Source organism: Chiloscyllium plagiosum, unplaced genomic scaffold, assembly GCF_037043375.1.
Source record: "Chiloscyllium plagiosum isolate Xiang-an unplaced genomic scaffold, Cpla_swu_hap1 HiC_scaffold_17, whole genome shotgun sequence".
Classification (NCBI taxonomy): Eukaryota; Metazoa; Chordata; class Chondrichthyes; order Orectolobiformes; family Hemiscylliidae; genus Chiloscyllium; species Chiloscyllium plagiosum.
In genome coordinates this window covers 5217848-5234968 of record NW_028270155.1, presented here as the reverse complement: position 1 = coordinate 5234968, position 17121 = coordinate 5217848, and the positions used below count along the sequence as shown (strand labels likewise).

Sequence of the window (17121 nt, the reverse complement as noted above, 5' to 3'; positions counted from 1 at the left end):
GCGAATGGTGGTTGATGGAAAATATTCAGCCTAGAGTCCAGTCACTAGTGGTGTGCCACAAGGATCTGTTTTGGGACCATTGCTGTTTTCATTTTTATAAATGACTTAGACGCAGGCATAGGTGGATGGATTAATAAATTTGCAGATGACACTAAAGTCGGTGGAGTAGTGGACAGTTTGGAAGAATGTTACAGGTTGCAGGGGAACTTGGAAAAACTGCAGAACTGGGCTGAGAGGTGGCAAATGGAGTTCAATGCAGCTAAATGTGAGGTGATGCACTTTGGGAAGAATAACAGGAAGGCAGAGTACTGAGTCAGTGGAAAGAGTCTTAGTCGTGTGGATGTGCAGAGGGATCTTGGAGTCCATGTGCATAGATCCCTGAAAGTTGCCACCCAGGTGGATAGTGCTGTTAAGAAGGCACACGGTGTGTTAGGTTTTATTGGTAGAGGGATTGAGTTCCAAAGCCGCAATATCATGCTGCAGCTATACAAAATGCTGGTGCGGCCACATTTGGAATATTGTGTACAGTTCAGGTCCCCATATTTCGGGAAGGATGTGGAAGCATTGGAAAAGGTGCAGAGGAGATTTACCAGGATGTTGTCTGATCTGGAGGGAAGGTCTTATGAGGAAAGGCTGAGAGACTTGGGTCTGTTCCCACTGGAGAGAAGAAGGCTAAGGGGGGATTTGATAGAGACATACAAGATGATCAGAGGATTAGATAGGGTAGACAGTAAAAGACTTTTTCCTAGGATGCTGACGTCAGCGTGTATGAGGGGGCATAACTACAAATTGCAGGGTGATAGATTTAAGACAGCTGTCAGAGGCAGGTTCTTTACGCAGAGAGTGGTAAGGGCGTGGAATGCTCTACCTGCCAATGTAGTTAACTCAGCCACATTAGGGAGATTTAAACAATCCTTACATAAGCACATGGATGATTTTGGGATAGTGTAGGGGGAGGAGCTGGGAATAGTTCACAGGTCGGCGCAACATCGAGGGCCGAAGGGCCTGTTCTGCGCTGTATTGTTCTATGTTCTATAGGTACAATGGATCAAATGGCCTTGTTCCGTGCTCTAGGATTCGATGATTCTATAGTTTACCTCTGCTCCTTGTTCCCGGTCCAGCGGTTCAGTTAAATAGATCTGGCCTTCTTGGTCGATGATGAAAGGGCCTTCAGGAGAAGGTGGTTTGGCCTCCAGGCTGTAGTTCACTCGATCATTATTCCATTGAACCTAAAAGCACCAGAGTTTAAAACAAGAGCAGGAATCAGCCAGCCATTGAGAACTTTCAGCCAAAACAAAAACCTGTACAGTGCAGCCTTTCATCTTTCACTCATGAAGTGGTCGCCTAGTTACTCTCAGGAGAACTCACAGGCGCGTTGTGACATGGACACTCACATTCTCAGCTTCCAGTCAGAGGGTGAGCCACTCTGTAAAACTGGACACAAAATCATCCCCTTCACTCCCTTACCAACAGACCGCTGCACTGTCAGCGACGCTCTCCTTTAGACAATAAACTCAAACCTGTCTCGTTCTGCCCCACAGAGTTCGATCCTACAGGTCTATACCAGGAATTCATTCATTTTCCCAAACTTGTCCATTGTTTTTTTTTCTGTTTCACTTCAGATCTTTAAGAAGACCTGAACTGAGTTCTTACTTTGTAAAGTTTAAAAGCAGGAGTGATTCTTCTTTAGATCAATTTAATCAATAATGTGATCAGTAACCATTTTTTCTAGCCATGGATTTTGACCCTGTTCCAATGATATCATAATCCAGCTGTTGTTTTAATGGGATAATGTTTTCACTCTCAATTTCACCGCCTTTCTGTTTAAAAAGAGAACGTGCCCTTCATGAATTGACTTCAATAACCCTTGGGCTCCGGCCAGGATAATGAAGAGGAGATGGTCAGTGAAATGGAGTTGGAGAGATGGACAGTTTCCATTTGAGAGACACCACTGTGGACAGGTCAACAACTGAAGTTTTATGCAGATTTTGATAAGTCTGAGCGATAAGACTCATGCTTGGTTCAGACCTTTTGTATTGAGAATCTCTGATGGGAGAATCGAGAGGCTGGGGTATAGCATAGAGTTTTGGCTTCATTGACAGACCACTCTGAGAATTCACCGCTGCAGTCCCCACAGAAGGAGCAGGACCCACTGACGGCTCTGGGGGGGCAGGGGTGACTGCCCAAAGGCTGAGCCCCCTTCCCAAGTGTGGAGCTAGTCAGAGACTTGGTCATGTGTGCATCAAAGGTTGTTTTATTAACTTGATTAATTTGGGATTACTTTAACATGTTGGATTGTGGGCAATCCAGTTTGGTCAAGTTTGGGCTAGTATTTATTGTTGTGATAAAGTTACATTTCCTCCCTCCTCATGGTACAATATATTACACAAAAAGTGCTTTATTTCCTTTCACTGAAGGTCCCTTCCCTTTCTCCTCTCACTTTTTATATTTTACATATTCATACTACCATTAGATTATTACCTAATAATAATTAGTATTTATAATGTTTGATGTTTGTGTGTTTTTATTGTCATTAAGATTATATTCGACACACTTGATCATTGAACATGTTTCTGAGTAGTCTCACTCACCTCTGATCTGCCCAGGATGCAGCTCTGAGCCTGGCTGAGACTCTGCAGTGACTCTCACTCACTGTACTCCCCGTGGTGGGGTAGGGGGTCTCCCCAGTCACCTCCAATATTTATCTTTCAGCCACTATCACTGGAAACAGATGATCTGTCCATGGACACAGAGCTGCCTGTGAGATCTTACTGCACACAAGCATGTTGTCACACTCCCCCTTTTGCAATGTTAACTACATGAGGAAAATATATCATTGACTGTGGAGCGCAATGAGACCTTGTTGTGAAAGGTGCTATATAAATTCTTGATCCTTCTTCAATCCCGGACTGATCAGTAACACAATGTTTCCAACTCATTCGTGAAGATGATGGTGAACTCTCTCGCTCTCCTTGATGGTGACAGTGGGAGGTGGGCTGGATTGGCACACTAGAAAAAAGGGAGGACCACAGATGCTGGAGATCAGAGTTAAAGAGTGTGGTGCTGGAAAAGCACAGCAGGTCAGGCAGCATCCGAGGAGCAAGAGAATTGGTGTTTCGGGCAAAAGTCCATCGGATGCTGCCTGACCTGCTGTGCTTTTCCAGCAGCACACTCTCGACTGGATAAGCTCACTGTCATTAGCCCCAAACCCAGTCCGTATTGCACTCACGCTTCCCTCTCTCTGCTGACTCGATGGCATTACAGCAAAATAAAGCTGGACATTTGCTGGGGGAGGTGAGACTGGCCCAGTCTGACAATCCCAGAGAGATATTCGACCAGAACTATCCCTTCACACGTTTAAATTAGATTACTTACAGTGTGGAAACAGGCCCATCAGCCCAACAAGTCCACACTGACCCGCCGAAGCGCAACCCACCCACTCCCATTCCCCCCTTCACCTAACACTACAGGCACTACATTTTTGGACTGTGGGAGGAAACTGGAGCACCCACAGGAAACCCACGCAGAAACTAGGAGAATGTGAAAACTCCACACAGTCAGTCGCCTGATGTGGGAATTGAACCCGGGTCTCTGACGCTGTGAGGCAGCAGTGCTAACCACTGTGCCACCATGCTGCCTATTATAGGTAGCTATTTTCATGGAACCAGCCTTAGTTCAAACATGGACTAAGGAGTAGAATCCCAGAAGGGAGGTGAGAGTGACAGCTATTGACATCAAGGCTGCATTCGACCGTGTGTGACGTCAACGAGCCCTGGCAAAACTGGAATGAATGGGTATCAGGCGGCAAACTCTCGACTGATGGAGTCATAATGGCACATAGGAAGATGGTCGACGTTGTTGGACGTCAGTCATCTCAGCTCCAGGATATCTCTGCAGGAATTCCTCAGGGTATTGTCTTAGGTCCAACCATCTTCAGCTGCTTCATCAATGACCTTCCCTCCATCAGAAGGTCAGGAGTGGGGATGTTCACTGATGATTGCACAATGTTCAGTACCATTCCCAACTCCTCAGATACTGAAGCAGTCTGTGTCCAAATGCAACAAGATCTGGACAATATCCAGGCTTGGGCTGACAAGTGGCAAATAATATTCACGCTGCACAAATGCCAGTCTATGACCATCACCAATAAGAGAGACTCTGACCATTGTCCCTTGACATTCAATGGTATTATCGTCACTAAAAGGCCCACTTTCAACATCCTGAAACCAGCAACTTAACTGAACTGGTCATATAAATACAGTGGCTAAAAGAGGAGGTCTGAGGCTAGGAATCCTGCAGTGAGTAACTCACCTCCCCAAAGCCTGTCCACCATCTACAAGGCACAAGTCAGGAGTGGGATGGAATACTCCCCACTTGCTGGGATGGATGTAGCTCCAACAACACTCAAGAAGCTCAACACCATCCAGGACAAAGCAGACCATTTGATTGGCATCACATCCACTCCCTCCAGTATTGATGCTCAGTAGCAGCAGTGTGTACCATCTACAAGATGTACTGCAGAAATTCACTAAGGCTCCTTAGACAGCACCTTTTAAACCCATGACCACTTCCATCTGAAAAGACAAGGACAGCAGATACTTGGGAACACTACCCCCTGCATGTTCCCCTCCAAGTCACTCCCCAGCCTACTTAGAAATATATCGCTGTTCCTTCACTGTCACTGGGTCAGAATCCTGGAATTCCCTCCCTCAGGGTATTGTGGGTCTACCCACAGCACATGGACTCACCCCCACCTTCTCAAGGGGCAATTAGGGATAGGCAATAAATGCTGGGCCCAGACAGTGATGCTCACATCCTGTGAATGAATAAAATATATGCCTCTGAATCCAGCCGCCAGTGTTTCAGTTTGTGTCTATCCATAGGGAGCACAAAAATACAAAATGAATATATAATTAACAAGGCACAGAATGAGATTTCTGATGAAGAGCTTATGCTCGAAACATCGACTCTCCTGCTCCTTGGACGTTGCCTAGCCGGCTGTGCTTTTCCAGCACCACACTTTTTGACATAGAAAGAGAGAGGCAAGAAATATAAAATATGAACCAAAACAAAGCTTATATTTCAATCTTTCACAAACTCAGAATAGTGAGGATTGCTTCATGTCAAGGTACTGTTAAAATGAAATGAATGGTGTACAATTGGAAACGCAACAGCCAATTTACATACAGCAAGATCCCACAAATAGTGATGTGATATGATAATGACCAGGTACACAAGCTGGCTTATTCCTTCAGGATGTTGGTTGAGGGACTAGTATTAATGTGGGATATCAGCAAGATTTTTCTGGGGTAGCTCCATGGGATCATTTAGTTTTGGGAGGGCAGGCAGGTTTCAGTTTCACATCACATCAGAAGGACCATAGACCTGACAGTGTAAAACCCTGCGAGTATCAGACCAGATAGTGTTCAACACGCACACTTTCTCTGTCTCTCTCACACTCTCACACACACAGTCTCTCTCTCTCTTTCACACACACACACCCCTACACACACACACACACACATCCCTACACACACACACACACACACACCTACACACACACACACCCCTACACACACACACACACCTACACGCACATCTCTACACACACTCTCTCTTTCTCTCTATCTCTCTCTCACACACACACACATATATATATATGAGTTCGGAGCAGACAAAAGGCCACTCAGCCCCTCGAACCTGTGCCACAATTGAATAAGGTCATGGCTTATCTGTACTGCACACACCCACCCACCCCCTGCTAACCTTTCACTGTCTTCCTCAGCAAGAATCTCCTTACCTCTGCTTTGAAAATATGCAAGGACTCTGCTTCTACTGCATTTCCAGAATGAGAGTTTAGTGAAAAGCTTTCTCCTCATTTCTGTTTAACTGGGCACCCCTGATTTTAAACAGTGACCCCTAGTTCTAGGAGAAACATCCTTTATGTATCCACCCTGTAAAGACCTCCCAGCATCTTTTAACTTTTAATCAAGTCACATCTTATTCTTTGAAAAGCCAGAGGAAACGATCCAAATCTGTCCATCCCGCATCACTTTCCTTGATAATGAGTTTATTTACAGAATACATTGTCCATTTCCTACCTGCTGGCTACCTTACCCCAGCAATCTCTCTTTAAATACTCAATATTTAGGGTACTCAATTAAAAAATACTCCTCTCCTGTGTCCTCACCATTAGCAATATGGCCACCTCTTCAGCTCATACCAAACTTTTCAACTGGTCAATCAGCTTCCCAAACCTTCAATCAATCCCGATCTGTTCGGTCAGAAGCTGAATTCATATTTCAAGTCCAACAGATTTCTGAAGAAGAATCATATCAGACTAAACGTTAACTCTGGTTCTCTCTTCACAGCTGCTGACAGCACTTCACAGCACTTTCCATTTTTATTTCAGATTTCCAACATCTGCAGTATTTTGCTTTTATCTCCCTGTTTTGCTTTGCAACTGAGCAGGCCTGAGAGCCAACTTGACAGTAACCTCCTAGGGCTGGCTAACAGAGAGAGAGCGGAGAGACAGACGGAAACAGAGAGAGAAATTAGAAACCAACATGACAGTGTAAAGCAGAGGGGATCAGTGAGAGCAGGAAGAGAGAAACACTGAGCTATAGAGCCATAGAAATACACAGCATGGAAACAGATCCTTCAGTCCAACTTGTCCATGTCAAGCTAATCTAGTCCCATTTGCCAGCACTTGGCCCATATCCCTCTAAACCCTTCCTACTCATAAACCCATCCAGATGTCTTTTAAATGTTGTAATTGTACCAGCCTCCACCACTTCCTCTGGCTGCTCATTCCAAACATGTACCATCCTCTGCGAGAAAAAGTTGCCCCTCAGATCCCTTTTAAATTTTTCCCCTCTCACACTAAACCTATGCCCTCTAGTTCTGGACTCCCCCACCCCAAGGAAAAGACCTCATCTATTCATCCTATCCATGCCCCTCACGATTTTATAAACCTCTCTAAGGTCACCTCTCAGCCTTCAACGCTCCAGGGAAAACAGCCCCAGCCTGTTCAGCCTCTCCCTATAGCTCAAATCCTCCAAGCCTGGCAACATCCTTGTAAATCTTTTCTGAACCTTTTCAAGTTTCATAATAACCTTCCAATAGCAGGGAGACCAGAATTGTATGCAGTATTTCAAAAGTGGCCGAACCAATGTCCTGTACAGCCGCAATGTCCTGGCTGGCACGATGGCTCAGTGGTTAGCACTGCTGCCTCACAGTGCCAGGAACCTCCATTCAATTCCAGCCTTGGGTAACTGCCTGTGTGGAGTTTGCACATTCTCCATGTATCTGTGTGGGCTTCCTCTGGGTGCTCTAGTTTTGTTCCACAGTCCAAAGATGTGCAGGTTAGGTAAATTGGCCGTGGCAAATTTACCATAGTGTTCAGGGATGTGTAGATTAGGTGCATTAGTAGGGGTAAATGGTCTGGGTGATTTGCTCTTCAGAGCGTTGGTGTGGACTTGTTGGACCGAAGGGCCTGTTTCCACACTGTAGGGATTCTATTAAAACATGATCTCCCAACCCCTATGCTCAATACTCTGACCAATAAAGGAAAGCATACCAAACGCCTTCTTCACTATCCTATCTACCTGTGACTCCACTATCAAGGAGCTATGAACCTGCACTCCAAGGTCTCTTTGTTCAGCAACACTCCCTAGGACCTTACCATTAAGAGTATAAGTACTGATTTGCTTTTCCAAAATGCAGCACCTCGCATTTATCTGAATTAAACTCCATCTACCACTCCTGTTGTCATCTGAGGTAACCTTCTTTGCTATCCACTACACCTCCAATTTTGGTGTCATCAGCAAACTTACTAACTGTACCTCTTAAGCTCACATCCAAATCATTTATGTTAATGACGAAAAGTGGTGGACCCAGCACCGATCCTTGTGGCACTCCACTGGTCACAGGCCTCCAGTCTGAAAAACAACCCTCCACCACCATCCTCTGTCTTCTACCTTTTGAGCCAGTTCCGTATCAAAATGGCTAGTTCTCCCCGTGAGATCTGACCTTGCTAATCAGTCTCCCATGGGGAACCTTGTCGAAGCCTTACTAAAGTGGTAGATCACATCTACCGCTCTGCCCTCATCAATCCTCTTTGTTACTTCTTCAAAAACTCAATCAAGTTTGTGAGACATGATTTCCCTTGCACAAAGCCAAGTTGACTGTCCCTAATCAGTCCTTGTCTTATCAAATACATACAAGTCCTGCCCCTCAAGACTCCCTCCAACAACTTGCCCATCACTGACGTCAGGCTCACTGGTCTATAGTTCCCTGGCTTGTCTTTACCACCCTTCTTAAATAGTGGCACCACGTTTGCCAACCTCCAGTCTTCCGGCACCTCACCTGTGACTGTTGATGTTACAACTAACTCAGCAAGGGACCCAGCAATCACTTCCCTAGCTTCCCATTGATTTGGTAAAGCAGGAAGGAGAAATGAGTCCAGGCTGTAGCCTTAGCTAAAGAGTCAGGCAGAATCCCCAAATGTTTATCAGACATCAATATCACAGTCTGTCAATGGAACCAGCGTTATCTTCAGTTCCACAATAACAAACCATCGAAAGGTGAAATCCCATCACTGCTTGATACTTCCCTCATCAAAGTACTGAATATTTATACCATCACTGTCTAAGAACAGAAACATTTTATTGAATTTGCTGTCCAGAATTAACTCAACGTCTCCCGTTCCCTCAGCATGCATCTATATTTAAACACAGTTCGATATCCCTGAGGGTTCAGTTTCAGTAAATGATGGCAGAGAAATGATGACGAGAAAGATAACATCTTCACTGCACTTCCACCAGTACATCCCCCGCCTCTCTCTCTCTTTCTCTCTCTCGCAGTCCCGATCTCTCTGCAGATCCTGTTTGGCTTTAATCAATTCCATCCTTTGGTTTGTAGATTTTTGTCAGTCAGGCTCCCTGGTTCCAGAACCAATGTTTCCAGATGCAAATCAGACACAGTCTCATTGATTGGGGGAACTTACTTGAGGGGCTGAATGGTCTCCTGCTGCTCCACCCCACCATATATAACATATGCTTCAATTTCCTTCCCTTGTATTTTTCCAAGTACTCACTTAACTTCACATCTCGGAAAAATCCCTCTCAGCCCTGAGTCTACATTCGAGCCTTGAAATAACTCCCCAAAGGCTGCTATCCCATCACCAACTCCCCCTTTATTTACACATAGAAAGTCCTTGACACTGATCCAGCTCCCTCGGAGACAGCTCTCAGAGTGAGGAGGATGTCTGACACTCCTGTTCTTATCTGTCAGCCAGGGCTCCCTGATTGGTCCAGTTAACAGCCCCAATCAGGGAACTCTATTCTATGTGCAAACCTGAAACGTTAACTCTGATTTCTCTCCGCAAATGCTGGCAGACCTGCTGAGCTTTTCCAGCAATTTCTGTTTTTGTTTCTGATTTCTAGTTTCCATAGTCCTTTCGGTTTTTATTTATTTTCTGTGAGATCCACCTGGCTGACCTCGCTACAATCACAACATCCCTCACAAGCAATGTCAGTATGAGAGGCTAGGCTGGCTCTTCAGTGCAGTACTGAAGGAGTGCCGCACTGTCGGAGGGTCAGTGCTGAGGGAGTGCCGCACTGTCAGAGGGTCAGTGCTGAGGGAGTGCCATAATGTCAGAGGGTCAGCGCTGAGGGAGTGCCGCACTGTCGGAGGGTCAGTGCTGAGGGAGTGCCGCACTGTCGGAGGGTCAGCGCTGAGGGAGTGCCGCACTGTCGGAGGATCCATGCTGAGGGAGTACCTCACTGTCAGAGGGTCAGTACTGAGGGAGTACCGCACTGTTGGAGAGTCGGTGTTGAGGGAGTGCCGTACTGTCAGAAGGTCAGTACTGAGGGAGCATTGCACTATCAGTACTTAAGTGAGATATTTAAAGTATTGCCATTCACTTTCCTGATTGAAAGCAATCCTGCGGTAACTATTCAAGGAAGTGGGTGGAATCCCCTCCAGGATTTGTGCAAATGTTTCACCTCAAACCACATCACCCAGACTCAAACAGCCTGATAATTATCACCATGTGTTTGTGGGAGCTTGCTGTGCACAAATTGGCTTCTGATTTCCTAAATTGGTTTATTTTTGAAAGTTGTTCACACAGTGTGGGTGGCACTGGTTGGACAAGCATTTATTGCCCCACCCTAGTTGCCCACGGGGCAGTTTAGTATTAACCAGAGAGTTCTGAAGAAATGTCACTGCACCCGAAATGTTAACTCTGCTTTCTCTCCATAGATGCTGCCAGAGCTGCTGAGTTTCTCCAGCAATTTCTGTCTTTACATTTCCAGCATCAACAGTTTTGTTTTTTGGGTTCAGAGTGAACCCCACATTGGTGTGAATCTGGAGTCACATATCGGCACAACCAGGGTAAGGTCGGCCAATTTCCTTCCCTGGAGGGGCAGGAATGGACCGTACAATCAAGGATAGCTTCACAGGAACCATTTTCTATTCAGATTTTTCAAAGAAATTAATTGAAATTGTACCAGTTGCTGAGCTGAGGTCTTAACTCCTGTCAACAATGCATCAGCCTGGGTTACCGGCCCACATCAGCACCACCACACTGCCAGCAAACCACCAACCCACCACCAGTAAACCACAACACCACCACTAGTAAACTACCAGTAAACCACAACCCACCACCAGTAAACCACCAGTAAACCACCCCCACTCACCCCAGTAAACCACCAGTAAACCACCAACACCAAACTAGTAAACAACAACCTACCAGCAGCAAACCATTACTTATCACCAGTAAACCACACCATATCATAAGTAATCCACCAGTAAAACACAACTACAGCACCAGTAAATCAACACACCACCAGTAAACCACCATAAACAACCAACTACAGCACCAGTAAACCACCAATTCACCACCAGTGAATTCCTGAAGAAGGGCCTGTGCCCGAAACGTCGAATCTCCTGTTCCCTGGATGCTGCCTGACCTGCTGTGCTGTTCCAGCAATAAAGTTTCAACCACCAGTAAACCACTGTAAACCACTATAGCACCAGTAAACTAGATGACGTTTTATCACAATCAATCGTGTTTACATGATCACCATTGGGCTACCTTTTTAATTGAAGATTTATTCTTTAAAATGTGAATCAAATTCCTGCATCTCCTGAAGGATCCCATGTTGCCAGAACCTTAGCCTGGGGATAATTGGATTACCAGCCCAGGGTCATTACCACTACAGCATGTCATCATCATAATCACTCTTTAAACTCTAACCAGAACTCAGATTATATTTCCACTGAAACATTTGTAACTCTGTTCAATTCCTCATTTTCATAATTATCTTGGGCAACCTCAGGTCTCCTTCATGTGCAGTAATCCTCATCTCATCATCCTACTGAAACAGATTTACAGTCCCTTAGGTTTAGGTGGTCATAGTGTGATCTAATTGGGATCTTTAATATGATCAGAGAGTTCACTTGGGTAGATAAAGAGAAGCCATTTCCTCTGGTGAATGGAGATGTTACTAAAAATGGACAGATCATAGATTCCCCACAGTATGGGGGCAGGCTATTCAGTCCATCAAGTCCACACCAAGCATTCAAAGGGTATCTCACTCAGACCCATTCCCCTCCCCTGTTACCCTGCATTTCCCATGTCCAATCCACCTAACCTGCACATCTTAGGAAACCGGAGCACCCAGAGGAAACCCACGTAGACACAGGGAGAATGTGCAAACTCCACACAGATAGTCACACAAAGGCTGGAATTGAAACCCGGGTCCCTGGCGCTGTGAGGCAGCAGTGCTAACCACTGAGGTACTATCCCGCGCACCTTCAAGAGTAAAGCCAGAGTTGATCAGGAACTGACGTCAGGAAGTAATGCTTCAGAGAAAGGGGAGTGGGAATTTGGAATTCCCTCTGTCCTGATATCCTGTTGAGGCTGGGTTAGTTGACCTTCCATAACCGAGATTCCAAAAAAGGCAAGAGTTTATTGAATAAAGGGGGAGTAAATGGAATAAAATATTTGTTCACTTGTCCTTACATCACTCTCCCTGCCTTGGTGTCAGGTTTTGTCCCTATCTGGCTTGTCTACTTTGTCATGTTAGGGACACAATTTGTAAAAAGATTTACTGCTGAATCTCATTTGAACAAAATCTATATGTTTGTTTTGGAAAGAAAGTAGGGTCATGTGACAGCACCTTCCAGAAGCTGAGGTTTGGAGAGTGTTGAGTCACTGGGCTTTGCTATTGCTGACCTGGATATTGGGAAGGGTCAGAGTGAAGGAGTTGAGGTCCAAGTACTGAGGACCAGATGCGGCTGAAACCAAGGAAATATCTGTATCAGAGCCTGAACTGTCATCTTTGGCTAACAGGAAGCAGAGACCCTGACTGCTTACATTTTTATTAATGAGTTAGATGAAGGGATGGAAGGGAGGATTGCTACATTTACCAATGACACTAAGGTAGGTAGGAAAATAAGATGTGAAGAGAGCGTGCAGAAAGATATAGACAGGCTAGAGAAGTGGTCAAAGATGTGTCAAATGGACTACAATATGTGAAAATGTGAACCTGTCCATTTTGTCAGGAAGAATAAATGGAAGCATATTTTTTAAATGATGTCTTTCTTCTTCTGGCAATATTGTACACAATACTCCTGATCTGGTCTCACCAGCGCCCTGCATAATTCAAGTATAGCCTCCCTAACCCTTGTATTCAGCTCCCCCTCATGGTAAATGATAACATTCTATGAGCATTCCTGATTACTTGCTGTTCCTGCATGCTAGCCCTTTGCAATTCATGCACAAGCACACCCAAATTCCAGTGCAACCCAGAGCTCCATAATCTCTCATCATTTAAAAAATATGCTTCCATTTATTCTTCCTGACAATGGGAGGAATGAATCCAGTCGGTGGAAGGGAGGGGGGGAGGGGCTGGGAAGGGTGTCAGGGTTTGGGAAGGGAGATTATTTGAAATTGGAGAACTCAATGTTCAATCCTCCTGGCTGCAGGCTGCCCAGGCGGAAGATGAGGTGTTGCTCCTCCAATTTGTGGTTTGGTTCGTTGTGGCAATGGAGCAGGCCGAGGATGGTCATGTCAGAAAGGGAGTGGGGAGGGCCTCCCACCCAGTATCTTGCCAGTATCCATCCTGTTCACCCAATTCCTCCACCTCCACCACATCTGCTCAAGGAATCATTTCACTCCCAAGCATCTCTTTCAAACAACGGTTTTTCCTCCCTCTGTCATGCAGACAGTCCTCCACTGCATCACCTCCATTCCCTGTTCTACTGCTGTGAACCCCCCCCCTACAAATGCAATAAAGATAGAGTCCCCCTTGTCCTTAGATACCACTCCATCAGAGTGGTATTTGCATCATTTGTAATCGATATTTGTATCATAGATAGCCAGAGGTGAGGTGCCATTAGACTGGAGGTTGGCTAATGTGATGCCACTATTGAAGAAAGATGGTAAAGAAAACACAGGGAACTATAGACCGGTGGGTAAGTTGTTGGAGGGAATCCTGAGGGATAGGATGTACATGTATTTGGAAAGGCAAGGACTGATTAGGGATAGTCAACATGGCTTTGTGCGTGGGAAATCATGTCTCACAAACCTGATTGAGCTTTTTGAAGAAGTAACAAAGAGGATTGATGAGGGCTGAGCAGTAGGTGTGATCTACATGGACTTCAGTAAGCCATTCAACAAGGTTCCCCATGGGAGACTGGTTAGCATGGAATACAAGGAGAACTAGCCATTTGGATATAGAACTGGCTCAAAGATAGAAGACAGAGAGTGGTGGTAGAGTGTTGTTTTTCAAACTGGAGGCCTGTGACCAGTGGAGTGCCGCAAGGATCAGTGCTGGGTCCCCTACTTTTCATCATTTACATAAATGATTTGGATGTGAACATAGGAGGTATAGTTAGTAAGTTTGCAGATGACACCAAAACTGGAGGTGTAATGGACAGCGAAGAAGGTTACCTCAACAGGATCTTGATCAAATGGGCTAATGGGCTGAGGAGTGGCAGATGGAATTTAGTTTAGATAAATGCAGCGAGTTGCTGCATTTTGGAAATACAAATGAGAGCAGGACTTAATGGTAAGGTCCGAGGGAGTGTTGTTGAACAAAGAGACCTTGGAGTGCAGGTTCAAAGCTCCTTGAAAGCACAGTCACAGGTAGACAGGAGAGTCGCAGGTAGAAAAAGGCGTTGGGTATGCTTTCCTTTATTGGTCAGAGTATTGAGTACAGGAGTTGGGAGGTCATGTTGCAGCTGTACAGGACATTGGTTAGGCCACTGTTGGAATTATGTGTGTAATTCTGGTCTCCTTCCTATCGGAAGGATGTTGTGAAACTTGAAAGGGTTTAGAAAAGATTTACAAGGATGTTGCCAGGGTTGGAGGATTTGAGCTAGAGGGAGAGGCTGAACAGGTTGGGGCTGTTTTCCCTGGAGCAGCGGAGATTGAAGAGTGATCTTATAGAGGTTTACAAAATCAAGAGTGACATGGATAGAATAAATAGATGTCTTTTCCCCCCGAGTGGGGGAGTCCAGAACTAGAGGGCATAGATTTAAGGTGAAATGGGAAAGACATAAAAGGGACCTAAGAGGCAAAACTTTAACACAGAGGGTGGTATGTGTATTGAATGAGCTGCCAGAAGAGGTGGTGGAGGCAGGTACATTACAGCATTTAAAAGGCATTTGGACGAGTATATGAATAGGAAGGGTTTAGAGGGATATGGGCCAAATGTTGGCAAATGGAACTAGATTAGGTTGGGATATTTGGTTGGCATGGATGAGTTGAACTGAAGGGTCTGTTTCTGTGCTGTACATCTCTATAACTCTCTATGACTTAGTCTCTGCATCCAATGCATCATCCTTAAACACTTCCACCAACTCCAACTAGACCCCATCACAAGGAACACCTTCCCCTCCCCACCCCTCCCTGCTCTCCACAAGGACCATTCCTGTCAACAGTCCTTGGTTTATGCCACTCTGCCCACCAACCCCCTGAACCCCCATGAACTTTCCCCTGCAACAGGAAAAGATGTAAAACCTGCCGGTACCCCAACCCCCTCAGCTCCATCCAGAGCCCAAAACACTCCTTCCAGGTGAGACAGAGGTTCATCTGCCTCTCGTTCAAACTAGTTTATTGCATCAGCTGCTCCCGATGTGGTCTTCTGTACATCAGGAAGATCGAACGTAAACTTAGGGAACGGTTCACCGAGCATCACAGCCGAGCCCACAGGGGCTAACCTGACCTCCCAGTCACTGCCCATTTTAATTCCCCTTCCCACTCCCTTTCTGACATGACCATCCTAGGCCTCCTCCATTGCCACAGGGAACCAGAACGCAAATTGGAGGAACAACACCTCATCCTCCGCCTGGGCAGCCTTCAGCCCAGAGAATCAACATTGAATTCTCTAATTTCAAATAATTTCCCTTCCCATCCCCTGACTCCCTTCCCAGCCCCTCCCCCTCCCTTCCACCAACCAGATTCATTCCTCCCATTGACCAACCAGGTCGTATCCTCTGCCCGTCTTCACCTATACCCACTTCACCACCCTGTCCCTGCCACCCCCTCTATCTGCAGCTCCCCCTGCACCCACCCGCATAAAACATAGGACATAGGCCTATATAGACATAGGACACAGCACAGTATAGGCCTTTCAGCCCTCAATGTTGCATCAACATGTGGAACCAATCTGAAGCTCATCTAACCTACACTATTCCATTCTCGTCCAAATGCTTATCCAATTATCATTTAAACGCCCTTAAAGTTTGCGAGTCTACGACTGATGCAGGCAATGTGTTCCATGCCATTACTACTCTCTGAGGAGAAAGTGAGGACTGCAGATGCTGGAGATCAGAGCTGAAAATGTGTTGCTGGAAAAGTGCAGCAGGTCAGGCAGCATCCAAGGAGCAGGAGAATCGACGTTTCGGGCATCAGCCCTTCTTCAGGAATTGAAAAAGGGACTGAAGAAGGGCTTATGCCCGAAACGTCGATTCTCCTGCTCCTTGGATGTTGCCTGACCTGCTGTGCTTTTCCAGCAACACATTTTCATACTGCTCTCTGAGTAAAGAAACTACCTCTGACATCTGTCCTATATCTATCACCCCTCAATTTAAAGCTATGTCCCCTAATGCTAGCCATCACCATTTGAGGAAAAAGGCTGTCACTGTCCACCCTATCTAACCCTCTGATTACCTTATAGGTCTTGATTAAGTCACCTCTCAACATTCTGCTGTCTAATGAAAACAACTTCACGTCCCTCCCGGCACTGAGATCTCTCTGCTCATCTACACTACCAAGAATCTTACCATTAGCCCAGTACTCCGCATTCCTGTTACTCCTTCCAAAGTGAATCACCTCACACTTTTCTGCATTAAACTCCATTTGCCACCTCTCAGCCCAGCTCTGCAGCTTTTCTACGTCCCTCTGTAACCTACAACATCCTTTGGCACTATCCACAACTCTATCATCCGTAAATTTACTAACCCATCTTTCTATGCCTTCGTCCAGGTCATTTATATAAATGACAAACAGATCCTTGTGATATTCCACTAGTAACTGAACTCCAGGATGAATATTTCCCATTAAAGAACACAATAAGGTTTGTGAGGCAAAACCAACCTTCACAAAACCATGTTGACTATTCCTAATCAACTTATTTCTCCCTAGATGATTATAAATCCTATCTCTTATAACCCTTTCCAACTCTTTCTGAAGTAAGGTTCACTGGCCTGTAATTCCCAGGGTTGTCTCTACGCCCCTGCTTAAACAAGGGAACAACATTCACTATCTTCCAGTCTTTTGGTACCATTCCTATAGACAATTACGACATAAAGATCAAAGCCAAAGGCTCTGCAATCTTCTCCCTGGTGTCTCAGAGAATCCCAGGGCAAATCCCATCAGGCCCAGGGGATTTATCTATTTTTAAACTTTCCAGAATTGCTAACATCTCCTCCTTATGCACCTCAATCCCATCTAGTCTAGTAGCCCGTATCTCAATATTCTCCTCGACCACGTTATCTTTCTCGAGTGTGAATATTGATGAAAAGTATCCATTTAGCACTTCCACTATCTCCTCTGACTCCATGCACAACTTCCCACTACTATGCTTCATTGGCCCTAATCTTACTCTA

At 45.5% G+C, this 17121-nt stretch overlaps 1 protein-coding gene across 2 annotated transcripts in view; it reads right to left on the bottom strand.

Annotated features, from left to right (window-relative positions):
• Window positions 1-17121, bottom strand: part of cdh16 (cadherin 16, KSP-cadherin) — a 178661-nt gene that overhangs the window by 121318 nt on the left and 40222 nt on the right. For both annotated transcript variants that reach the window (XM_087995561.1, XM_087995562.1), the window contains exon 7: window positions 1098-1229. In XM_087995561.1, coding sequence (XP_087851687.1) covers window positions 1098-1229 — 132 coding nt within the window. The remainder of the gene's footprint in view (window positions 1-1097; window positions 1230-17121) is intronic.